This window comes from Rana temporaria, chromosome 1, assembly GCF_905171775.1.
Source record: "Rana temporaria chromosome 1, aRanTem1.1, whole genome shotgun sequence".
NCBI lineage: Eukaryota > Metazoa > Chordata > Amphibia > Anura > Ranidae > Rana > Rana temporaria.
In genome coordinates this window covers 284,205,571-284,232,740 of record NC_053489.1, presented here as the reverse complement: position 1 = coordinate 284,232,740, position 27,170 = coordinate 284,205,571, and the positions used below count along the sequence as shown (strand labels likewise).

Sequence of the window (27,170 nt, the reverse complement as noted above, 5' to 3'; positions counted from 1 at the left end):
TCAACACATTTGCCAATAAAAAGACTGCTCAAAACGGCAGATTTGCCGCACACAGTAACGATGTGTAATTTCACATGTTCTTTGTTAGCTGGTGAAATAAATACAGCTATAAATACAGTAAAGGTCAAAAAAAATTTACATCATTGCCGCTGATCATAAAATTGCTCAAGGTGTACCATTTGTTATTAGCGATTCATAATATGTTGACATATGGAGGAAAAATGTTGCTACGATGATGGCTTTATTTCAGGCGTGTGCGACCGATCTTTATCAAATACTAATGATTTTTTGATCAATTTTCTACCCATCTATGACCAGCTTTACAGTAAGGCAGACACAATCAACCCACTGAGCTAAGGGTTGACCTGCAGAGCCTAGAAAAAGTTAAATTGATGGTCAGGCTGGTTACAGACCAGCAGCAAACACACTAAATGTATTTAGGGACACAACAGTATAGGACAGAGTTCCTACATCTACAATGTTGCCATAAACCTTGTGGTAGGGCAAGTCAGCAGATCTTTATCATTTTTTATAATCTTCAAGAGCAGGTAGGGCACCAAGAAGCAATCTAGCATAGATGAGTCAAAAACAGTTTGTAAAAATTTGAGTAAGGGATTTCTTTGTGTTTTTTATGCCTAAGGGGAACTGGAAGACTCTGAGGGTGAGGAAGATCTCCCTCCAAAACGTCGGGAGAAAAACTGGAGGGTACCAAACATGAAACCTTGGTTGGCAGAAACTGATGATGAAGGTGCAAATGTCCCCGATGAAGAAAATGAAGAAGATGGAGAAGGCTCTCCAGCTGGCAAGAGGGGGAAAAGAGGAAGGAAGGGACCTGGAGCAGCCAACAGAAAAGCAAAGGATAATACTAAAAAGAAAGACAAGAAGAAAAAGGATGGTGACGATGGGTAACCTCTGTGCTGACTTTGTAGTTTATACTGTATGACATTATTTGTACTAATCATACAGGGATTTATGCATGCTGCTAGGATTTTACACCTACTAGTAGTTCACTTCAGGAGAGAAAAGTACTTCCTGTTTCCTGTCATAGTTACTGGAAGATTCTTGCAAACCTTCAACTTTACCCCCCCCCCCCCCAAGGGAATGGAATGTAACACTTCTTTCTCTGCTCTATTTCTCAAAGTAACATTCCTCTTCACTCTGCTAAATGTAATGCTGCGTACAGACGGTTGTTTTTTGTGATGAAAAAAACGACGTTTTAAAAAACGTCATTTAAAATGATCGTGTGTGGACAAAACGTCGTTTTATGTCTTAAAAAAAACGAGAAAAAAAAAATTCGAACATGCTTGAATTTTTTGTGTCGTTTTTCAAAACGTCGTTTTTTGTTTCACAGAAATTGACCGTGTGTAGCAAAAAACGACGTTTAAAACAAAGTTTTTAAACCCGCGCATGCCCAGAAGCTAGTTATGAAGCGAGCTTCAATGGAAAAAAGTGGTGAACGTAACCTCGCTTTGCTAGAGCATTGTGAAAAAACGATGGTGTGTAGGCAACGTAGTTTTTGAAAATGAAGTTTCAAAAACGTCGTTTTATTTCATGACAAAAAACGACCGTCTGTACGCGGCATTACATTTGTCTATGTAGCACTTTATTTTCCTCCCTGCTGTTATCTTCAGTACTGGGGTGATCTCTGCTTCTTATTACTCAGCCTTCCCCTCTGTGCTTTAGTACACAATGGATAGCGCACAATGTTGCTTTTACACAGACAAGTGTAGCAAGTGTATAAACTGTAGTTCATAGCTACTGTATAAGGCCTCATGTACACCACTTCTGGACCAGTGGCGTACCCGTGTGTTGCGGGACTTTTGGTGGTTATACCAAAAGTATATTTTGAATGTCACATTTATTGTTTTATATTATAACTAGCTGAATACCCGGCGTTGCCCGGTCTTCCTATCTTAACCTTTTGGGGAGGAAAATCATAGTAATATAAATATACCCATCTTTTATATAAGGGTGTAGGTAAGGGTTAACTTAACTGTCATATATTTTTATTTGGCATATAAGTAATATGTGTACCAGGTATTATTGAAATATCTCCAGGCGTACAGAAGTTATGTGGGAACATACATTTCCCATTGATTTGCATGGGACTTTAAACAAAAACCCCGACCCTCACAAATGGGGGTAGTTGGGGGATAAATTAACTATCCTATAGTTTAAGTGGACATATAAGTAACATGTGACCAAGTGTTATCGAAATATCTACAGCCGTTTGGACGTTATGAAGTAACATGTATTTCCCATAGAGTTGAATGGGACTTTAAAGAAAAACCCCGACCATAGCAAATGGGGGTGGGTAAGGGTTAAACCACCTATCCTATGTTTGTTGCTGACATATAAGTAACATGTGTGCCAAGTTTCATGTTAATATCTTTAGCCGTTTGGACGTGATGCTGGAACATACATATATACACACGTTGAGTTTTATATATATAGATTGTACCCCAGAGAAAAAAGGTTATTAGCCTAAAATCTAGTACTCTTTTTGGGTGACAGTTCATTATGAAATGGTTGGAATAAAATTACGACTTTTGTATTTTTCTTAAAAAGTTTTAATAAATTCACTTTGAGTTATTGTTTCTCTTCCTGTTTTATATTGTTTATATATATATATATATATATATATATATATATATATATATATATATATATATATATATATATATATACATATATATATATATACAGTACCATATTTATTTGGAAAATAAGAAATCAATTCAATTAAATCTATGCTTTTCTTAATAATAATATAGATTTGCATATACATTTTTTTTTTTTTTTGTGTCGTTTTCCAAAACGTCGTTTTTTGTTTCACAGAAATTGACCGTGTGTAGCAAAAAACTACGTTATTTGGAAAATAAGAAATCAATTTAATTAATTCTATGCTTTTCTTAATAATAATAATAGATTTGCATATACATTTTTTTTGAGGGCACCTTTCTATTTACTTTAGTTATTTTTTTAAGGGTTCAAATGTGGACTTTAATCATTGTTCTGCTGTACCCCTTGACAACTTGTCCAACGCCTCCCTGCTGTAACTTCCACTCCAAGGTTAACTGAAGTGATGTAGCTACATAAGGCATTAGACATGTGCACTGCCGAAAAATTTGTTTCTTTTCACTTACGTTTCATTTGTGTTTTTTTATTTTTATTTTTGTTTATCGGATAATTCATTATGATCGGCATTCGTTACTTTGGATCAATTGTAACTTCAGATGCATTCATATTTGTTTTGGTCCATCCGTTTAGATGCAGCATTCATTTTTTTTTTTTTCATCCACTTCATTTTTATTTTATCTTTTCTTATTTCATACATAATTATGCCTACTCGGCATCCATTGCATTTCAATTGACATACATTATACAACATTTTTGCATTCTTATAGTATTCCAATGTACATCTCTATATTTTTATATCCCATCCCCTCCCCCCCCACCCCAGTCCTCTGCTCTCTACATAGAGAATCTATCCATCACCAGTTTTGGTGGTGTGACACTCGCCTCTCTCAACCAGGAGTACCAAATCTCCTCAAATTTACCCTCTGCTTTCCTTCGTTTGTAGGCCAGGTATTCTCTGCCCAACAGGGAGTTGACATATGCTATCCATTGCTTCCCTGTGGGGACCCCCGGGGCCATCCAATAATGAGCAATACGTTTTCTTGCCAGATACAACAGTCCTGTTGCAGCATTCATTACTTCGGCCTCGGACCATTCGTTCATTCGGACATTGGTTGCATTCGTATCCTTCGTTAGTTACGATTTTATTCATTGTTTTGGAGTCAGTGTGTAGCACTGGGATTACTGTAGTAGGCCTCAGACAGCTACTAGCACATGTATTTAAAGAACAAAAATGCATTAATTATTTCTTTATATTCAGCGATAACGAATAGTCGGAAAGAACGAAAATCCAATTTTTTTTTATCAGAATGTAATTGATTCGTTAAACTCTTAGGTTGAATCATTTTTCATTCTTTCGTATTTTCGTTCTTTCTGACAATTCGTTTTCATACGCATTTGTCAAAAAGTCTTTCGTTCATTCGGATGTTTCCGAATGAACGAATATGCCAAATTTAGTCTGAAAACAAATTTGTAAAGAAGCAAATTGCACATGTCTGTAAGGCATCCTGCATCAGGAACAGATCCAGGAAGCTGTTCAGAGACACTTTACTTGTTCTGTTTTACTAATAGCTTAGATCTAATGAGTGCCCATTACCTTAGCCTAGTAAAAAGCTTAGTTCCATGTGTATTATAATGTGTCATATGATTCTAATTCAATCAGACACAATATAGATATTTGTTATAGATGATAGCCTGAAGCCTACTTGGCTAACAAAAATGTCTTTTGTAGGTCTGACGAAGATGAAGACGATATCACAGAGGAGGAGCTAGATAAATTAAAAGAAGCGGTAGAGGAAAAAAAGAAACTAATTGCAACTATAAGAAACAAGCCTTGGAAAATGAAGCAAAAGTTGGAAGTGTTAAAGTAAGACTTAACACCATTGTAACATTCACTGTCGTTAAATATTTAAAGTGGTTCTAAAGCCTTAAGAAAGCATTAGGGCTAGTTTACTCTTGCTTCAAAACAGGGCTTTGGACATGCTTTGTTAAAGCTCTCTGATTGCTAGTCAAAGCTCCTGCCACTAAATAAAATGGTTAGCTTAGGTCCTGTTTACACCTTCGGTGGAGCTTCGATGGAGCTTCGGTGGGGCTTCGTGGGGCTTCGATGAGGCTTTGTGGGGCTTCAAGCGAGCTTTGCCATAGAGTTCTATAGAGGCTTTAAAGATGCTTTGAAGAACCACTGAAGCTACATGGGGTATAATTTTTGAAGTGAAGCCGAAGCAAAGCAAAGAAAAAGCAGGTGTAAACAGGACTGTAGGCTAACCATTTTATTTAGTGTCAGGCGCTTTCACTAGCAGTCAGAGAGCTTTAACAAAGCCTGTCCGAAGCCTTGCTGAAGCCGAAGCAAGTGTAAATGAGCCCTTAAGGTGAAAAACCTTCTGTGCTGCAGCTGCCCCCCCCCAGACCCCCCCTTTTCCTTAACTGAGCCTGATCTGATCCAGCGATGTGCAAGAGCACAGCGGCTCCTGCCACTGTCATTCTCCCTCCGCTGTCTCTCTCCTCATCTCATTGGACAGAATGATAGCATCTGTCCATCAAACCCAGTGATGCTGGAGCGGGGCGTGTGTCAATGGACATGGGTGCCGCTTTCTCTGGAGGCACCCAATAAAGAGGAAGGGCCTGGAGCACCGGTGGGGGACCTCAGAAGAAGAGGTTTGGGGCTGCTCTGTTCAGGTAAGAGGCTGCTATGGGGGCACTCAGAAGGCAGGAGGAGCCAGGAATGCCAGTGGGGGACCTGAGAAGAAGAGGATTGGGGCTGCTCTGTGCAAAACCATTCTACAGCACTGGTAAGTATGACATGTTTGCTATTTTAAAACAAATATGAATGCTTACGTTAGTTTGTCAGTGCCAACATTTTACAAATGTAACATCAAATGTGTCAACATGTCGGTTCTTTTTTTTTTTTGTAGTGTCTACATTATTGGAATAAATGATTTGCTTCCAAAATTTTAGGGATGCTCAGCAGTTTGTGGAGAAGTTTGAAGGAGCACTCGGAAAGGGAAAAGGCAAAAAGTTTTATGCATATAAAGTCATGATGCTCAAAGTAAGTTGATTTTATTTTGCTAAACTTGTTATTTTTCACATTTCATTTACATAAAAGGTAACCTTTGCTGGGGAGGTGGGATGCCATCTACCTTTCAGTTATCCCTCATCTAGTAATGTATTTGCATAAACAAGGATACCGGAGCAATCTGTGTTTTACAAGTTTATGGAAAAATCCTTCAAAAATAGAAATGAGTCAACTAATTTTAACAGATTGAGATTTAAACTGTGTATGGCAGATTTATGTATATCCGTTTATGGTCATGAATTTCGGAGGTCTCTCAAAAGCTGCCAACTTGTATGAACATGCAGCCAGTGATAGTACCAAGAATGATATAAGCATTGTCTTTATTTTGAGAGGAAGGGCCCAAAAATAGAGGTAGGGCAATTAATTCAATACCATGTACAATGAAGAACGGGTAAAGGGGTTCCTAGAATATATACTCAGGGCCAGATCCACATAGCGGATCGTAATTTTAGTTCGGCGTAGCATATCGTATTAAGGCTACGCCGCCGCAACTTTGAGAGGCAAAATACTAAAGTTACGGCGGCGTAGCGTAAATCTGCCGGCGTAAGGGCGCGGAATTCAAATGTTAAAGATGTGGGCGTGTTTTATGTTAATTTTACTTGACCCAACGTAAATGAAGTTTTTTTTTAACGGCGCATCGCCGTCCGTGGGGGTATCCCAGTGTGCATGCTCCAAATTAACCCGCAACAAGCCAATGCTTACGACGTGAACGTCATTCTACGCAAAGCCCTATTCGCGAACGACTTACGCAAACCACGTAAAATTTTCAAAATTCGACGCGGGAACGACGTCCATACTTAACATAGGATACGCCTCATATAGCAGGGGTAACTATACGCCGAAAAAAGCCTTACGGAAACTACGTAAAAAAATGCGCCGGCCGGACGAACGTTTGTGGATCACCGTATCTAGCTAATTTGCATACTCGACGAGGAAATCGACGGAAACGCCACCTAGCGGCCAGCGTAAATATGCACCTTAGATCCGACGGCGTACTAAGACGTACGCCAGTCGGATCTAGCCCAGCTTCAGGCGTATCTTGTTTTGTGGATACAAAACAAAGATACGCCGGAGCAAACTAGAAGTTTTGCGGCGTAGCAATAGATACGCCAGCGTAACTTCTTTGTGGATCTGGCCCTCAGTCTTTAAATAGCAAGTAAAATGTTGAAAGCCTCCCTCCCATTCACCACTGTATAATGATATGGGTAAAAGTAATACACAAGAAATGTGATTATCTTTACTCAAAAAATAAATTGTTGTGATTGTGTTGTGATGACTTTAGCTTAGCAAGGCCATGCTCACCACAAACCGCTAATCATGTGTTCTCATGTAACCAGATTAAGACCTTGGAGTTAGGCCAGCCATACACATAGTGAATTTCCTTCCTGAAACCACAGACAGTTTTGAAGCGGGAATCCCTCCTGCCATTGTCTTCTCCTGGCGGGGGGTGGGGGAAGCCCTCCCCGCCGGGAGAAGACAGTGATTATTACTAGCAGCTATAGCAGCCGCTAGCAATAATCACAGGTAAAACTAGGCATGCTGGCTGTACTCATCGATCAACTGGGTACATTCAGCCTGCAAATACACGGTTTAAATCTTGGCTGATTCCTGCTGAACCGGCTGAGATTCGAACCATGTATGACCTGCCTTAGAGGTATGCCAAAACAATCTAAGCACTATGGGCATCGTATGTCCAGGGCTTCCTCCCTGTTGTGGCCCCTCTGTATGCTGAATTTACCAGGACCAGTTATCAGTTTGAATGATGTCTCAGAAGCTCTGAAGGAAGCCTGTATAAAATGATCTCTCAGTTGTAAATTTTCTGAGTGCTGCATTAAAAATAGCAACAAGGTGGGCAGATGACATCACGATCTCCATGTGAGCTAATTTAGAGGAAGTTTTGTATTCATTCATAGAAAACAAAGATCCTTGTAAATGGCTGAGTAACACTTTGTTCTTGGAGCAGGATGGGATGTTCCAATACCACTGCCAGAGCACAGCACTGTATTCTGTATGTAGCTGAGGCTACATACAGTTTATACAGCACACAGTGGGCACATCTAGTAGTAAAAGTCCAAAAGAACTAATAAAACTTCACTAAAACCTGGAGATAAGCTTTAAAAATTACCACTGGTCAAACCTTTTTTGTGTGACTTTTTTGTCTCTAAAATACTTGGGAACTGAATTGAATTTTGCAAGACAAAATTGTCACAAGAAAGCCTTGTCTTATTAAAGCAGCTATAAATACTGCAGCTGCTGACTTTTAAAATATGGACACTCACCTGTCCAGGGCGCCGGCGATGTCCTCCCCGAAGCCAATCTGTTCCTTGGCTCTTGGGTGGAGGCGCCGCCATCTTAGGTATGGGAATCAAGAAGTGAAGCCTTGCGGCTTCACAGCCTGGTTCCCTACTGCAGGGGGGGAGGAGGGGGGAGGGGCCGGACATGGCATAGATCGCCGCAGAGCCTTTAGGTGACCTATGCCCGGAAGTGGGAGCAAATACCTGGATTACACAGGTATCTCTTCCCCCTCCCCCCTGAAAGGTGCCAAATGACAGGCATTTTTGTGTGGAACTCCGCTTTAATATGCTTTATGTATTCATAATTTGTTTGTGCAGATTTATTTACATCAAACAGCTAGATTTTCATTATTGATGTCGCTCCTGTTTAACAGTGCTGCCCAATGTTAAAGTGCAATGTTGTAAACAAAGAAATTCAGTGCTGCTACCCAAATATCCAGGGCCATCTTTACCATAGGACAAACAGGGGCAGCTGCCCAGGGCCCTGTCACTGTTGAGGGCCCAAAGCAACCTCCTTTTTTTTATTTATTTTTAAATAAAAAAATATATATATATTTTTTTATATATTTTTATTTTTTATTAAAGGGCCATACCACTAACATCCAAAACATTGTATTTTCTGAAAACAAAGAACCCGTAGAATATAAATATGGTAGTTACAATTTTTATGCTCCATGATATTTGTGTAATTGTTTATCCAATCTACGGTATAGTTTCAGTAAAAACTACATTAAACCTAATTTTAGTACATACCTCATTTTTTTGGTAAAATATAAAAAGGTGAGAATGGGGTTGATTTACTAAAACTGGAGAGTGCAAAATCTGGTTGGCACGGTAGCCAATCAGCTTCTAACTTCAGTTTGTACAATTAGGCTTTGACAAAAAAACAAACAAAAAAACAGGAAGCTGATCGGTTTCTATGCAGAGCTGCACCAGATTTTGCAAATCTACCCTATGTGTCAAGTAAAAAGTTACCAAATATGTCAGGCTTTAAAACTGTTTACATTGATGGAGTGGCAAAAAAGCACAATACTCAAAATTTTACACAGGGGGTGCTTTAACCTGCCTGGCGGTATTCCCGAGTCTGACTTGGGGTTAGATTTTCCTGCTGCGAGCGGTAACCCAGAGTCAGACTCGGGCTTGCCTCGCTGGATCCACAGGCAGAGTTTTCTTACCTTGTTCCTGGATCCAGCGATGCCACAGCGCTGTGCGAGCGAGCGGGTCCTCGCTCGATTCACACAGTGTCCCCGTGTGACGCCAATCTCCCTCCCCTGCGACGTTACGACGCACGGGAGCGGAGAACGGCGCCAAATTCAAAAAGGTAAACAAACACATTACATACAGTATACTGTAATCTTATAGATTACAGTACTGTATGTAAAAAATACACACCCCCCTTGTCCCTAGTGGTCTGCCCAGTGCCCTACATGTACTTTTATATAATAAAAACTTTTTTTTTCTGCCTGTAAACTGTAGATTGTCCATAGCAACCAAAAGTGTCCCTTTATGTCAAAAGTGATTTTAGAGCAGCTAAAAAACAGCGATAATAAATTATAATCACTTGCAGAATTGTGCGATAGCGATTTGTGGGGAAATTCGTCATAAAAAAAAAAAATAATGACAGCGACAATTCTACAACTGAGCAAATTTCAGTGATTTTGATTTGATTACATTATTGAATCATTTTTATTATAATTATATTATTACTTGTTATAATTATTTATAATTATTTATTATATTATAATTTATAATTTTGTTTTTAAAAAAATGTCATACCCGGGATGCCTATTAGAATCTTGTTTGGTCAGATTTAAGTGAGTTATTTCTAAAAATTACAGGCCTACAGTATAAGACGCCAAATTTCCTTGCAATTGCAATTCTTTTTTCTGAAAGAATCATACCGCCAGGGAGGTTAAAAACACCTACCTCTCCTCAAATTAGAGCTAACTCTAAAATTATTTCTAGAATGCACAGTAATGACTAATTAAGCCCTGTACACACGATCGGTTTGTCCGATGAAAACAGACCGATGGACTGTTTTCATCAGACAAACCGATCGTGTGTGGGCCCCATCGGTTTGTTTTCCCATCGGTGAAAAAAAATAGAACATGTTTTAAATTTTTCCTATGGATAAAAGACCGATAGAAAAAACGATCGTCTGTGTGGAAGTCCATCGTTCAAAAATCCATGCATGCTCAAAATCAAGTCGACGCATGCTCTGAAGCATTGAACTTCATTTTTTTCAGCACATCGTTTTACGTCACTGCGTTTTGACACGGTCGGATTTTTGACTGATGGTTTGTAGGCAAGACTGATGAAAGTCAGCTTCATCGGATATCCGACAAAAAATCCATCGGATTTGATTCCATCAGATACCCGATCGTGTGTACGAGGCTTAAGTGTTGTGAAATTGGCATTTAAGTATATGTGTGCACTCTATATTTTACATTTTAGGTTTGAACTTGTTTTAGCCCTTTCAATGCCATGATGTGCAGTAAACTTCATTGGTAGTGGATAGACCTTGGGTTCTAGTCAAGTGACTAAAGCTGGCCACAGATGGACCACAAATTTTCCGGTCCTGGCTAAACTGGGCAGTTTTTGACGTATCATGGCCGTTCCTGTTCAAGAGAAGTTAATCTAATGATTGGCTTCACTCGAATGGGAATGTTGGAAGATGTTTTATTTGATCAGCACTGTAGACAGTTGGTGCAGTGCTGATCAGTGTATTCAGACAGCTGAGGAGTCCCCACTGTCAGAATACAATGGCAAAGTGGGAAAGCATTTATGTGGATGGGGAAATCCCTTTTTTAATTGGATTTGTTTGTTTTTTTGATCAGCTTGCCAGCTGTTCAAAGCATCTATAGTCTTAAGACTAGGCCTAAAGCCTCGTACACACGGCCGAGGAACTCGACGTGCCAAACACATCGAGTTCCTCGGCCAGTTCAGCACTGAAGCCGCCGAGGAGCTCGGCGGGACGAGAGCTCCCATAGAACAACGAGGAAATAGAGAACATGTTCTCTATTTCCTCGCCGAGCTCCTCGTCGGCTTCCTCGGCCGAAAGTGTACACACGACCAGTTTCCTCGGCAGAATTCAGCCAGAAACTCGGTCGGAAGCTGAATTCTGCCGAGGAAACTGGTCGTGTGTACGAGGCCTAAGAAGGACATTTTTGTTCAAATGATGTTATTAATTTTCTGAAGGTAGGAGATAGCATTTTCTCATTTACTTCTAATGTAAACCTCACTCGCTTTCTGTTCGTTTGCAAAGTAATCGACTGTACATGGCTTAAATATATTAGAAAGCACATAAGGTATCGCACAGTCACAAGGATTTATGGGCCAAATTCTCAAAAGAGATACGCAGACTTAACTCCATTTTTCTAAATTTACACGGCGCGTATATTTGCGCACGATCGTCAAAACGACTTAAGCAAAGATTTCCGTATTTTCAGCTGTACTTAAATTAGTTACACCTGCGCATTCCCGGGCGCAAATTACGCTAGGCTCGCCGCTGTTTTTGATAGGCAAATATGCAAATGAGGGAGTTAGGGCGATTCTCAGAATTAAGTGTGTGTGCCGTATTTTCCGCCCTGTGCGCACCTGTTAGTTTTTCTGACTAAATTTCCACATTATAAAACCAGCCCTAATTTTACACATGCTGTGGAAGGGTTTGCTGAAGGTAGTGACTAGAGGTTAGAGCTCTAGTTGTGAAGTTTTTTGTTTAAAAATGCCAGGACCAGCAATGATTTTGACGGCACTTGCTGCCTTACAGGCACAAAGGAGGAGGAGGGCACAGAGGAGGAGGATGAGGGCACAGGCGCGTGTTTATCGGCCACGCCGTGATATTTGGCAAATGCCAGCTTATGAGGTGATTGGCAACTACCGATTTGATAGGGAGGCCATCCTGGAGATCACCCAACTCCTTCATGAGGATCTAATCGCCCCAACCCTACGTTCCCATGCCCTGACACCTCTTGACAAAGTTATGGCAACCCTCCATTTTTTATCGAGTGGCTCATTCCAGCGAGCATCTGGAGGTGTGGCTGGGATGGTGCAGTCAACCATGAGTAAATGTCTACATCAGGTGGTCCCTGCCATACTGCGGCGCATGAGCAACCAGTTTGTCATGCCCACCCAGGAGGACCAGCGTGTGCAAGCAATGACAGACCTTTACAATATTGCTGGCTTTCCTAAGACCATCGGGGCGATTGACTGCACCCATGTGGCACTCCAGCCCCCCCATGATACTGAACACCTGTTCAGAAACAGGAAAGGCTGGCATTCGATCAATGTCCAGATGATCGTAGATGCACATGGCCTCATCTGGCACGTTTGTGCCAAGTTTCCCGGCTCGTGCCATGATAGTTTCATCCTAAGGCAGACCAAGATCTACAGAGACTTTGAGATGAACGTGTATGGAGACAGCTGGCTGATTGGTGAGTGACATTGGTGTCAGGTATGCCCCCCCCATGATGCAGACATCACAAGGGGCACATGCATGACTAATATCCTCCTGTCTTTTCCCTTACAGGTGACTCAGGATATGCCTTGGGACCCCACCTGATGACCCCCTTTAGGAACCCCCAAACACCCGGAGAACGAAAATTCAATGAGGTGCACGTCCAGACCCGGGCTATAGTAGAGCGGACTTTTGGCATGCTAAAGTCAAGATTCAGATGCCTTGACAAGACTGGGGGTACACTATTGTATTCCCCAGACTTTGTATGCAAAATTATTGGGGCATGTTGCATACTGCACAATTTTGCATTAAGAAGGGGCATGCATGTGGAGATATGTCCTGACCTAACCCCCCACCCAGGCAATCCCCCCCCCCCAAACCCCTCTACCCGGTCTGCTGAGGGCCAGGCAATCAGGAGACAACTGTCTGAAGGCATCTTTGCCCAGTAAATGGATCCTAATTATATTTGTGTTTTTGATTTGCCCAGAACAAATCACAGAGATTATGTGACCTTTAAATCTTTATTTTGCAAAATAAATGCACATTACTTATATGCCAAAGAGAATGTTTATTTTTATTTACAAAACGCACATTAATTATCTCACAATGAGAATGCATGAATGCACGTCACTGTGGTCCCTAGCACAGACACATCACATGCACATCGAATTGGATTAGATCCAAGTACCCCCCCCCCCCTTTGGTACTTGGGAGCAGTAACGCCCCGCCACGGCTCCAATTATGTCACTGTGCATTCATACACCATTCAGGAACCTAGGATGACTTCTCCCTGGTCCTGGGGATCCCTACTCCACCAAAACTGAGGGTGACACCCTTATGTTTTCAGGAATGCCACCCCCCCACATTCACACATCATTCACACACATAAACCAAATCATAAGTACAGTGTAAAAAAAAAAAAAAAAAGTACCCCTGCAAATTAGGGATGTTGCCGAGTGCTCCTTCTGGGCTGCCCACGGGCACGGGCACGGGGACGGCCACGGGGACGGCCACGGCCGACTGGGGGATCTTCACGGGGGGGGGGGGCTGTGCAGGGGAGGGAGTATTTTCAGGGGGGGGGGGGACTGTGCAGGGGAGGGAGTATTTTCAGGGGGGGGGACTGTGCAGGGGAGGGAGTATTTTCAGGGGGGGGGGACTGTACAGGGGAGGAAGCAGCCTCCCCTGGTGTCTGTCCTCCTGCTGGCCTTCCCTCCAAGGCAACGGCTATCCTTGTCAGACAGGAAGTAATGTCAGCCGTATTGGCCTGCACAGCCCGGGTATTGGCCTGCACAGCCTGGGTGAGGGCAGTCACCTCCTGGGCCACACCTGTTGTGGCGTTCCTCAGGTCCCACAAACAGGTGATGACCCCCACGGAGTTGGTGGCCACGTCACCCAGTGACTCCCTCATTGCACCCAGGCTGCGCTCCACCTTGCTCATTGTTTTTTGTATTGCAGACAGACTGCGGGTCTGCCGGACATTGTCCCTCAACAGACTGACCGGCAGACGCACCAACCCCCCCCTGTTTTCAGGGGTCGGCATCCTACTTGCCCCTGAGGCTTGTGGCCTTGGAGGAGGAGTTGGAGTGAGCCATGGGTGCTGCTGCATGTTGGAGGAGGGTTGGAAGGGGCGACCCATGATGGTGGCCTGACTTCTGGGCGCCTGTGGGGTTCCCTCAGGGGATGATTCAAAGGTCATATCTTGGCCCATCATTATTTCCTGCCCAATAAGAATATTGTCATCTTCCTCCCCCTCATCCTCCTCCCACTCAACATCCAAATTAGGGGAGTTGTGGGCACTCCCCTCCCATGGTGAATCCTGCCCTTCTTGGGACTCTGCATGAGCCTGTCTTGGGGGTGGTGCAGCAGCCTGCCCTGATGGGCCTGCAACCTCCTGACCTGATGGGCCAGCCACCTCCTGGGCTGATGGGGCTGCCACCTCCTGGGCTGATGGGGCTGCCACCTCCTGGGCTGATGGGGCTGCCACCTCCTGGGCTGATGGGGCTGCCACCTCCTGGGCTGATGGAGCTGCAACCTCCTGGCCATCTGGGGAGGACACAAAACAATCACAGGTTGTTGGATCCATACACTTGGCACATCTTCCCTTCCCCCACCCACACATGCTAATCACCAGATAGAAATTCAAAAAAATTACCTGTCCTCATAAGAGGATCATTGTCAAAGCCAGGCAGGCCCACCACCTGCTGTGGGTGGAAACACTGGGCCACTGCCCATTCCTCCTCACTCATCCTGACTGGGCAGGGTCCCCCTCCTCCAGTGCCCCTGGTATGGGCATGCAGCGTTGCCAGCTTGTTCCGGGACACGCTCCTCAAGTCATTAATTTTTTTTTGAACTCCAGCGATGGTCCTGGTCTCCCCCCCCCGCCGCATTGATCCGATCGGTGATCTTTTGAAGGATCTCCTTCCTCCTGGCCGGGGTGGTGGTGTGGCTCTCAGGGCCATGGAGAAATCGCCCAAATTTAATGACGCCCTGAGCAAGTATATGCTTCTCTGCCAGGGTAAAATTAAGCTTCCTGCGCTTGGGAGCCATGACAGACAACACCCAGCAACAGGGAACTCACCCAAAAAACAAACAACAATACACACACACAACAAAGAAAATACAAACAAGCCAAAATAAAAAATATACAGACAGCTACTATTAATTCGACAACAAACAGGCAAAAAAGGAAAACAAAAAATATAAACACAACCAAAAAAAACACTTATCAAAAACAAACACGCAAACAATCAAAACAAAGAACAAATTATCAAAAACAAACACCAACTATACCCTCCAACTCCACAAACACTTTTCTCACAAACCAATCTTACCAACAAACACTGACAAACGTTCAAAGCAGAAGCAACTTGCTTTAGGAAGGGAACACAGGGAAATACTTTTGCAATTGAAGTGTGTTTGACTGGGGCTATTTAGACACAGGGCGATCTTCAAACTAAGTACGCTTGGCCTTTTACCTATCTCACTGATTGCGCTGACCAAAGTTCTGCACATGCGCATTGAGGTCCAGATTCGTGCGCGCATGCGCAGTACGGCCGGCACTTCATTTGCATGGGGTCACGGCTCATTACAATGAAGCACGCCCACTTCATTCCCACTTGCCATAACCACGCCTTACGCATTGAAACTTAAGTTAAGGATGGCGCAGTTTTGTGCGCAAATGCACTGAGAATACGGTACTTACGACACCAACTTAGGGCGCCGTAACTTAAATGACATAAGTTAGATAATCCTAAATTTACACATGTTTTTGAGAATTTGGCCCTATATGACTGTATCACCTTTGTCCATGATTCAAGATGATTCTTGACTTTTTGGGGAGGTTGAAAGATTTTTAGGTAAAGTACTGTGATCTCCGTGAGAGATAATACATTTGTAGAATTGCTAAACTTACAAATTAATTAGCAGGTACAGACTTCACATGAAATGTATATATATTCGATGCAAGTTCACCATCATTAACATGCATATTTTTCTCTTAGAAATGGATGAAATTCCAGCGAGATTTTGAAAATTTCAGAACTGCCTGTATACCATGGGAAATGAAAATTAAAGAGATTGAAAGTAAGATTTAATTTACTATATATTCCTTATATGGATGGATTCAATTGCCCTGCCATTAATGCAATGAATTATTAATTCTTATCACATTAAGAAACACTCTAATAAAATATTTTTAACATAGAAATAAAGTAACAGCAAGCTAAAGGACATTTTTCCAAGCCTATGTTTTTTCTCATATGAAAAATGGCCTACAGGCATGTTGAAAGGTATTGCTGGGTGAAAGTTGGAGAGCAGTTCCAACTTTTCCTGAAGAAAAAAAACGTTATTTATATATGTCTGCATTACTTACTCAACTACAAACAAGTAGACATAGCGAATAATACTGTATATCAACATTTGTGATATATTAATTCTGTAAAAGTCAGTAAATTAAACCAAAATTCAAAAGTAGCATGTCCTGAGTTGTTTCTGTTACATTTGCAAGCAACAGATGTATGCATTTAGAATGCTTTAATAAAACAAACTTGTAACTTCCACAGAAAGACCCTCATTAATTTGATTATTCTTAATATTTTGTACCACATTGTACATTGAACATAAGCTATCATTTTCAATTAAAGAAAAACTACAACTGCATTTCTCCTTTGCCAGGTCACTTTGGCTCTTCTGTTGCTTCTTATTTTATATTTCTTCGTTGGATGTATGGAATTAATATGATACTTTTTGGATTGACATTTGGCCTAGTCATGGTACCAGAGGTAATCAATTATTAAGCTAGCTTATCTTGACTTTAAACTTGAATTGAAGTTGTTAGATACTGTACTGTATTATTTAGTTGAAATGCAAAATTCTCTCTAATGCTATTTGCTAAAGGAATAAAATTATGCAAGTATTTGGTGGTTTGTATATTCTCACAGATTTGAATAGATATACATTTATTTTGTAGGCATTGATGGGCAAACCACATGGTTCAATTTCACGGAAAACGGTTCCAAGGGCCGAGCAACCCTCAGCTATGAATTTTGCCACATTATATGATTTTAGCGTAAGAAACATTTTGTATAATATATTCTCTGCTGGGATTAATGCAAATAAAAATCTAAATTTCTAGATTTTGTTTACAATGTATCTATGTGAAAATGGCTTGCCTACAACACCAACCTTTTTGTGTGACTTTGAAGCGTGACAACAGAACACATGTGGGCAAGAGGACAAAAGTGGTGTTTTCAGCAGCAGTAAACCTTTTAGCTTTTCTTCATTTATATAAAGAACCATACTTGAGAAACCATACTTGAGAAATTAATGATGTTCTTGTACACATACAGTACACTTAGATAATCTAAAAAACAAATCTAATTCATTAGCATCTAATAATATTTAAATATTATGATATCACTAATCTACATTATATAATTTCCATATAAAAATCATATATCACTTAAGTTAGGCAAAAATATATTTTTTGTTGAGTGTGTTTATATTTTAGGTACATCAGCGTGATGTCATCTGATATTTCCATCAGCTCCAATCAGAAATGCAAACCAGAAGGGTCTTTTCCTGCCTCTAAACATTGAGCTTCAAATAGGCCTGTAATCATCCTAATGTGCATGGACACATAGAATAACATTGAGTTGCTTCTACAGGCAAAACACAAAGCCCCTGTAGAAGCAGCGAATTATAAACCATTGTGCATGGACCCTTAGGCCCCTATAATACCAGTCTACTTTAGTGCTTGTACGTGTGTTGTGCGTTAGCATGTGATATGTCATGCATTGGTGTGTATTGCATTATTAAAGCTATTTCACCAGAGTGTTCAGGAAAATGTACCTATTATATTATTTCAGGAGCAATACATCACAATACAGGATAGTACCTGTTTGTGTTTTGTGATATACTACAGTGCAGGTTCATGAAGGTATTATTGAAAATATGTGCCACTGAAACATTGCAAAACAATAGAGTGAATGGATCCCAGCCCTTTTGTAGCTATAAAGTCTTTGATTAAAAGAAAAAAATATACTGTGTTGGATAGCTATATTAAACACATCATATTGATAAAAATTTAATAAAAACATTCTAAATACCTTTTTTTTCTCAAGCAATCACATGGTTGATATTTAAAGCTTTACTCTTGGGGTTTGAGGGTGGAGTCTCCTTGTGGCAATTAAAAGTTTCTACCAATGTCACATATCCAAGGAATATTTCTCTCCATGGATGGAGCAATAGTGTCCTCTTGCTGTAGGCAGGGATAGAGGGATGAATGACAACCCTGTCTACAGCATATGAAAAATGCAGGCTTACTTTGGCTGTAAAAGATGTGTGTTCATAGTGGAGGCATGTCAACATCAGTCTGATTATGGGACTTACAAGCCACTTAAAAATGTGAGTTATCATCAAGCTTTGTAAACATACCCTTAATGGTAACTACAAAAAGCAAGGGGAAAGGGAAAGAAAAGTGCCAGGCTACATAGTAACGTTTTACTCACAGATAGATAAACAAGCATAAAATGCACTCACATTGTGTAAAGTAAAGCAGCTTCATCAGGATGACAGTGTCAGTGCGAGGGAACCCGTGGAACCAGCAGTGGGCACTGCATGTATCTGTCTTTGCTGTTGCTGAATAATGATCGGGGAGACGCCAGCCGGCTCGCTCAGTGACAGGGCAGTGGAGAGCCTGCTTATGCTTGTTTATCTAACTGTGATTAAAAAAATGACTACATCAGAGGTGGCCTGGCGCTTCTCTTTCTCCTTCCCCTTGCTTTTTGTCTTCACAGCTATCGGGTACAAAGCCCGCCATTGAAGCAGCCTACCATCAGGAGTAGTTGTTTTAGTACTTTTTATGTGGACATATGAGATCTTTGATTATATCTTTAGGACTTTTTGTTAACCCCATTTTTGATGGACTGATTTCATCCTTAGCAGCCAACATTTGATGTATGCCCTTCCTATAGCTGGTAGATTGTAGTGCTGAGTTACACACTTGCGTGTGCTTCTTCTCATTTCTTTTGCCTTAATGGTAACTATCCTGGGTACAGCAGTATTTATCCTGAACCAGTGAACAGAAATGCACCAGACCCCAAGCACGAACCTGTGGCCACATATATCTGGACCCGGCCTTAGATACTTAACATGATATACTGGGGTGCATTCACTAAGAGTTAAACAACACAGAAAAAAATGCGGTATAATAACGCATGCAGAAACAACTGTGCAAATGTTCAATTTCCTAAGAATTGTGCGGTAAATAACTACTGTGGTAAAGTTTTCCTAATGCAGTAATTAATGCATATTTTCATGCAGTAATTTATTGCATTGAGCTGGTTGCTAAGGAGTGGGCCTGGAAGCCGGCCCAGATGACCCATCAGCTATCAGCGCGTTCCCCATGTTGCAGTAATGCAAGTATCTCCAAACAGTTCAAACCGTTTGGGGTTGATTTACTAAAGGCAAATAGACTGCAGAGTGCAGTTGCACTCTGCAAGAGCAGTTGCTCCAGAGCTTAGTTATATAGTTACATAGTTACATAGTTAGTCAGGTTGAAAAAAGACACAAGTCCATCCAGTTCAACCACAAAAAAAATAAACAAACAAAATAAAAAACACAGTACCATCCCATACACCCAACTCCATACCCACAGTTGATCCAGAGGAAGGCAAAAAAGTAAATGAGCAGAAGCTCTGCTGACTCCCATCATCCAATCATGTGCAAGCAAAAATACAGTTTTTTTTATTTTCCTCGCACGCGATTGGGTATTCTTTGCAAAGTGAAGCTTTACCTTATTTACTAAGCTCTGGAGCAACTGCAATTGGAAAAGTGCAAAGTATATTTGCCTTTAGTAAATCAACCCCTTCATGTCTAGTATTCTTAGGGGAGGTTTAATATGTCTTATCAGCATTCTGGACCTTGTAATATAGGTGTGTTTGGTGTCTAACTGATTAGTATCTTCATATGCAGTTTAGCCACTTTTTAGAAAGGTAACTGTTAGCATAGGAGTTATCAAACATGAATGCAAGCATTTGAGAAGTATGGATGTTTAGCTCTAGGTTAGTACTCCAGATTTACAGATGTATTCCTTAGGCTTCTTTCCAGATCGAGTTTGACTTGACCATTTGCAACAGCAACTCATCAGTCGTTTGAAGACCTTGATCTAGTGAAGGTTTATGCTTCCTTGCAAGCCTTCTAACTTGTCTGCTTTCTGTAAAAATGTGCCTTAAATTGGACTGTGGTTTGTTAAATGCATCACCTTCTCTAGTTGCTTAGCATGACATGAAATTAAAATCCAACCGTTTTTGTTACGGCCTTAGGAATTCTAGTCAAAATAAAGGGTGGCATGTTGTTCAGTACTATCAGCAATGTTTTTTAAATTGTTAGCTACACACCCAAGCCATGTTGATACCATTTTTCTTTCTTTGATACCTTGATATACAATGAGCCAAAGTACAAGGTACTCAAAGCAAAGTAATGTTTTATTGTAGACTTTTGTTTTTCTGTTTGTATTGTATGTAAGCTTTCTGTTTGAATCTCAGGGTTTTGCACAGTACTCTGTTCTCTTCTATGGATACTACAACAGTCAAAGAACCATTGGATGGCTGCAGTTTAGGCTCCCACTTTCTTACTTGCTAGTTGGGATCGGTACCATTGCATACAGCTTTATGGTTGTAATAAGAACGTAAGTGGTATTTTTTTTTTGTTTTCGTGATAATTATATTTTTGGTCTTATAGAAGATGGACTTAGTGATAGATACTAATGATGGTTACTCTGATGGCAAATACAACACAAATCTCAAAAAAGCGCATGTTTATATACTTTGATTTTGCCCTTTCAAATCAATCTATTAATTGTATCCTAAGAAACTAGAATTGGAAAGCTGTGTGAAAAAAGGCAAGCAGAAGGCAAAAGAAAAGTCACTAGTATTGTCTGTGATCTGTTTGCAGCTGATCTGTCCCCCATTGGTCATTTACCAACATCTGAACTGTGTTTCTGCATGGGGATGACCATCTTGGTAATGTGAGGTTTTAGCTTTCTCATGTCAAAGCCTCCAGCCAAGATAACAGTGGGCAGCACAGTAATGATATGACTAATTATCACTCCAAATCTCTTGAGATTAGCAGTCAGATGCAGCAGTGCCTTGGATCTCACACTGCAAATATACAGCTAAGAAACCAATGGCTCAGGAGTACCTAAGCATCCTCACATACCAGAAAATACATTGCTATTTTCAGGAGGAATTTAAGACAAAGGGTATATTTTTTTTAAGGGTATTGCTAAGACAAAATTACCATTTCCAGATATTACCTATATAAAATAGCAACTATTGACTTTTTAAGTTCAGTTCCAATTTATAATAAGCAGTATGGACTAGAAAAAAGTCTGTAGTGATGATTGTAATCAGCTGAAAACAAACCTGTGCTTCACCCATGCAGGGAAATGCAACATATTTGCATTAAATTGATTGTAAACCCTTACATATAACTAGTAAACTGATTAGCCTCAGATGACACACAGAGGTGAAACAAATCTTCCTACATGAGTTGTATCAGGTAATATGCAGTCCTCTCTCCTCTACATCCTCCTAAACCAAAAAAAATCAAAACCTATTTCTTAGCAGTAGGAGCTAGAGCACAGAATGGTCACAACACCTTCTTCAACACACTGTGATGGGGAAACATTATCAGCTGAGCTTGTCAGTCACCTGCTGTGTGCTGGGGGGAGGCATGCCTTCACTTGGTAGGCTGTGGAGTCAGCTTAGACTATTATCAGTAACTCATGCAGATAGCAGAGGGAAGAGAGGTCAGAGAGAAATTACTCTGAGTGATTTTGATTGAGGCAAAAGGATGTGCTTTGTTAATTTTTCACGTTAGAGATTTATAACCACTTTATTGCACCCCCTGCAGCATATACTCAGCTTTCTGTTGCCCCCCGCTGTTCTGTTCAGGCACCAGTAATGGTTACACATTGTGCTTTATGTAAACTCTGAAGTCATTCTAATTAGAGCTTACACATGCTGAGCCACTAACTGCCATGAGAGGAAATGGAGTGATGTTCTACTCCATACCTGGAAGTGCTGGGTATTTTCTTTGCTCCCTATGGCTGAATGGAGCAGTGTGCGAGCAAAGGAAAGATACAAATATTACTGAAGGGGGAATGGAAATAAAAGGTAAACCTGTTGCCTTGTTCAGTATGGGAACAAAGCACAGGTTTGACAAAAGTGTAAAGAGAGTAAGGCTGGGTTCAAATTGGTGTGATGTCAGACATCGCATGTGAATCGCAGTGCTGTGCAAACCACATGTGATGTCTGTGCAATGTGAACTCAGCCATACAGATTGTAAACTCTTGCAGGACCCTTTTTTTGGTCCACACCAGAATCGAATCGCATGGGTGTGAACACCCATGCGATACGATTCCTGTCTGAATTGACAGTTTGCACTGCGATATGCGAACCGATCTGGGGGTGTCATTAACTTTGTATTGCCACTGCCAGATAGATTTAGATAAAAGTTACATATAAATCTCAAAAATTTGGCTTTTTGGATCACTAATACCAACATTTCTTTCAAATGACAGAGTATCTGTAATTGAATAGCTGAGGGAGCTGTTTTAGGCCCCAAAGGTATGTCTGATTTGAAGATACTGATCAAAAGACCTTTTGTCTGAACACAATTCTAATTGCAATTGCTGAAATGATTTGAAAAATTGTTTTTCACATAGATGGAATGCCCAGGCCTAAAGTCCCCAATTTCAGGAAGTAAATCATTAGACTTTAATATAGGGATAAACTTGACACAGCCAGTAATACCAAGTAACTCCTTTACAGTTGCCCAGACATGTCCTATATATAGATAAGATATGCTAAAGTCTCCAAGGCATATAGTGGATATGCCCCTTTTAACAACCCCTTAATCAATTTCTAAGAGATTTGTGTGGAGGAACGGCCTTCCCAGCCATTCAAATGTTATGCCGCGTACACACCATCACTTTATGTGATGAAAAAAAAACGACACTTTCTGTGAAGTAAAAAATGACGTTTTTGAAACTTCAATTTTCAAAGACGAAGTTGCATACACACCATAGTTTTCTCACAATGATCTTGCAAAGTGAGGTTACGTTCCACCACGTTTTACCATTGAAGCTTGCTTCATAAGTAGCTTCTGGGCATGCGTGGATGAAAAAACGTCTTAGAAAACGACGTTTTTTGCTACACACGGTCAATTTCTGTGAAGTAAAAAGTGCACTTTTGAAAAACGACACATAAAATTGAAGCATGCTTCAATTTTTTTTGGTCGTTTTTTACAAGACATAAAACGACGTTTTCCCCCACACACAGTCAATTAAAGTGACGTTTTAAAAAACGTCATTTTCCCTATCCGTCTTTCAGGACAGCCACAACTTGAGAGATAGGCTCCTCCTCTTCCTTAGGAAACACTGCCCAGCCTTTAAAATCTCTCCTCCCCCTGCTAGACCTCAGTTCTTAGTGTTTCCTCCGGTGGGGAGACACTGCTAAGGAACCAGGCAGAGCAGTCAGGGGACTGTGGCCATCATTATTTTTTCCTGTGGAGGAGGCAAGGGCTTCCTAAAGGAGATTGAGCGAAAGAGACTTACCGCCAAAAGAAAACGCACCCCAACCAGGTCGAGCGCGACAGACGGTTTTGTGGGGGGGTCCCTATCGTGTCCACAGGACCGCGGCGGGGGAATTCAGCTCCGGGCACCCTGATTACAGGCCGCATATTGTTTTTTTCTTTTGAAAAATGCGGGCCGAGTGGCGGGCGACGTCATTTCCGGTGCGCCTTGGAAAGGATTCCCTATGACCCGCGACTTCCGGTTCCGGGTCGCGGCGCTGATAAGAGACCCACGCGTCCTGCTGGAGGTGTCGGATACTCGTGGGGACGAGTTAGACACAGCACAACCACCCCGCTATGTCGGTGACCTCTCCGGAACGGGACCCGACTAGGGACGCTACCTCCAGCCAGTCCAAGGTAAGGGTTCCTGGGGAGGGTTCCCAAAACTTTAGACTATGTCTTTTTTCCTTCCTCTATTTTTTCCCTTGGTGGTTGGGGGAGAGGAGGGAAAGACAGCAGGGCACCTAGCAGTAGTGTCTGTCTAGTGCTTCCCAGAGGGTTGTAACCATGTTGTTATTTTAAAAAAAAAAAAAAAAAAAAAAAAAACTTTTTTTATATCTCTGCTCTTTTAATGTGGGTCCCTATGTCTTCTATTTTTCAGAAGAGCCTAGAAAAGAGCCAAGAAAAAACAGGAAAGACACATAGTTCTAGGAAGAAGTGTGCTTCCTGTAGGGATTCCCTTCCTGATTCTTGGGCAAAAGTTTTATGCAGAGATTGCATAAACTCTCTAGTTAGGGAAAGGGATGCAGAACAGGAGGATAGTCTAGCTGCTTCAGTTAAGGAACTAGCCTCTACCTTTTCCTCTTTCAAGACCTTGTTTGAAAGGGTGCAACCCCCCCTGGTACCCACACAGGTTACAGCCCACCCTGATGTTCAGGGTTCTGCACCTGCCTCTCCTGATCCTTCAGCGGAAGCAGTTGATTTTGCAGGCCCTTCTCAGGGGCAGCACTCCCTAATGGAGAACGTTGCTTTCGACTCGCAGGCAGAGTCAGGTGAAGAAGACCAGGACAGTGAGTCCAAGAAGTCTTCCAGATACAAGCTATCTCTTGATGAGGTTGAGGAACTACTAGGGGCCATTTACACGACCCTAGGCATTCACACGGATGTTAAACCTCTTAGTCTCCATGACCAGATGTACAAAGGTCTAGGGGAACACAAGGGTAGGGTTTTCCCAGTGCACGATCTTCTGGTTGATACTGTTAAGGAGTGGCAGGACCCTGAAAGAAAGCCTTTCTTTTCTCAATCCCTTAAGAGAAGGTTTCCCTTTGCGGAAGATTCCACGTCTGTTTGGAATAAGAACCCTAAATTAGATGCGGCCTTTTCACAAGTCTCTAAAAAGACTGATTTAGCATTTGAGGATATGGGCAACCTGACGGATGCTATGGATAAGAGAATGGACTCGCTGTTGAAAAAAGCATGGGAGTCCATAATTGGCAATTTAAAACCAGAATTAGCAGTTACAGTAGTGGCCCGTAATTTAGAACACTGGCTCTCAAAGATCCAAGAACATATTGAGGCAGATACGGACAAGGACACTATTTTGGCTTCCTTCCCCACAATTTTAAAAGGGGTAGCCTACATTGCGGATGCCTCAGCAGAATCCGTCCGCATGTCAGCCAGGTCAGCAGCCCTGGCTAATTCTGCCAGAAGAGCTCTCTGGCTCAAGACTTGGTCAGGAGACATTGCATCCAAGTCTAAGTTATGTGGGATTCCCTTTACAGGAGATCTCCTATTTGGTCCTGACCTGGAGTCAGTCTTAGACCGCACGGCGGATAAGAAAAAATCTTTTCCGTTTAAACGTAAAACTCCACAAAAAGGAAGAGGGTTTCGTCCCCAAAGACAAACAGGGGTCCCGAAACCAGAGACTCAAAAAAGGATCTGGACACCTAGGGGTAGGGGAAGAGGAGCGATTTTTCGCCCACCTGACCAGCCCCCCAAAAAACAATGACTCCCAGATCAGAGTGGGGGGAAGGTTGGGGGCCTTCCTCCCACAATGGGAGTCTTTTTCCCCAAACAGGTACGTATTGGCGATAGTGAGAAGGGGGTATTCCCTAGAGTTCTCATGCCTTCCGCCACAGAGGTACCTGGTCACTCAGCTTCCCAAAGCCAAGGAAAAAGCAGAAGCTCTAGTGGGGGCCTTGAGGGATCTGGAGGTCCAAAATGTTGTTTGCAGAGTCCCAAAAGGAGAGGAGAAAAGAGGGTTTTACTCCCACGTTTTCGTGGTAAAGAAACCCTCTGGCAAGTACAGGTTAATCTTAAACCTGAAACCACTGAGCAAGTCAGTAACATACAAAAGATTCCGTATGGAGTCAATTTTCACGGTAAGGGCCCTCCTACCACAGAATTGCTTTATGGTCTCCCTGGACCTCAGGGACGCGTACCTGCACATACCTATTGCAGAGGGGTCTCAGGAGTTTCTACGGCTAGCGATAGACTTGGGAACTTCGGTGGTGCACCTACAGTTCCAGGCCTTGCCATTCGGTCTATCCTCCTCACCCCGCGTGTTCACAAAGGTCCTGGCGGAACCAATAGCTTTTCTGCGTCTTCAGGGAGTGGGTATAATAGCGTACCTGGACGACCTGCTTCTTTTTGCAGCCTCTCCGGAACAAGTCTCCAGGGACCTGGAACTAACCAAAAAGACCCTTATGGGCCTAGGTTGGCTGTTAAACCTGGAAAAATCCAGTCTAATACCATCGCAGCGCATTCCTTATTTAGGGTACACCCTGGACTCCACCCTCCTAAGGGTCTTCCTTCCATTAGAGAAGGCTCTAAAGTTAGAAAAGTCAGTATCTGCCCTCCAGGGCAGCCATCAGGTCTCAATCAGATTCCTGATGTCAACACTAGGACTGTTAACTTCCACTTTACCGGCAGTCCAGTGGGCAGGGATTCACTTTCGGGCCCTGCAGGCCTTTGTACTCAGAATCTGGGACCACAGCTCAGAACACCTAGACGTCCTGGTACAGGTCCCAAGTCAGGTAAAGAGATCCCTCTGGTGGTGGAGAAGGTTCACCAATCTGTCACAGGGTCGTCTATGGCATATCCGATCTCCATTGATTGTCACCACAGACGCCAGCGGCAGAGGTTGGGGGGCTCACCTGGGGGTACTTCCAGCACAGGGTGTTTGGGAAGTGGCAGAGCTGAAACATTCCTCCAACTGGAAGGAGCTGAGGGCGATCGGTTTAGCGCTCATCTTCTTTCAGGAGAGACTTCGAGGACACCACGTCCAGGTGAGGTCAGACAATGCGTCGGCCGTGGCCTATGTAAACAAGCAGGGTGGCACCAGGTGTGTAGCCCTGTCGGCCATAACAACAAGAATTTTTCGCTGGGCCGAAACAAACACCCTGTCCTTATCAGCAGTTTTTCTAAGGGGGATAGAAAACAGTACAGCGGATTTCCTCAGTCGAAGTCAACTGAGGGAAGACGAGTGGTCCCTCAATCAGGAGGTCTTCCATCTTTTGGTCAAGAGATGGGGGTCCCCGGAGATAGATCTCTTCGCATCCAGGGAGAACGCAAAAACACATTGGTTTTTCTCTCGGGGCAAGGGAGAGGGAGCAAGAGGGATAGATGCCCTATC

General features: G+C 42.2%; 1 protein-coding gene across 1 annotated transcript in view; it reads left to right on the top strand.

The window, feature by feature from the left end:
- The first annotated feature begins 637 nt into the window (after positions 1-637).
- TMC1 (transmembrane channel like 1) overlaps positions 638-27,170 on the top strand; it is a 95,737-nt gene continuing 69,204 nt past the window's right edge. Inside the window, exons 1-7 of the mRNA XM_040356383.1 lie at positions 638-905; positions 4,370-4,504; positions 5,593-5,683; positions 15,961-16,042; positions 16,634-16,740; positions 16,929-17,027; positions 20,506-20,648. Coding sequence (XP_040212317.1) covers positions 715-905; positions 4,370-4,504; positions 5,593-5,683; positions 15,961-16,042; positions 16,634-16,740; positions 16,929-17,027; positions 20,506-20,648 — 848 coding nt within the window. The 5' untranslated portion in view covers positions 638-714. The remainder of the gene's footprint in view (positions 906-4,369; positions 4,505-5,592; positions 5,684-15,960; positions 16,043-16,633; positions 16,741-16,928; positions 17,028-20,505; positions 20,649-27,170) is intronic.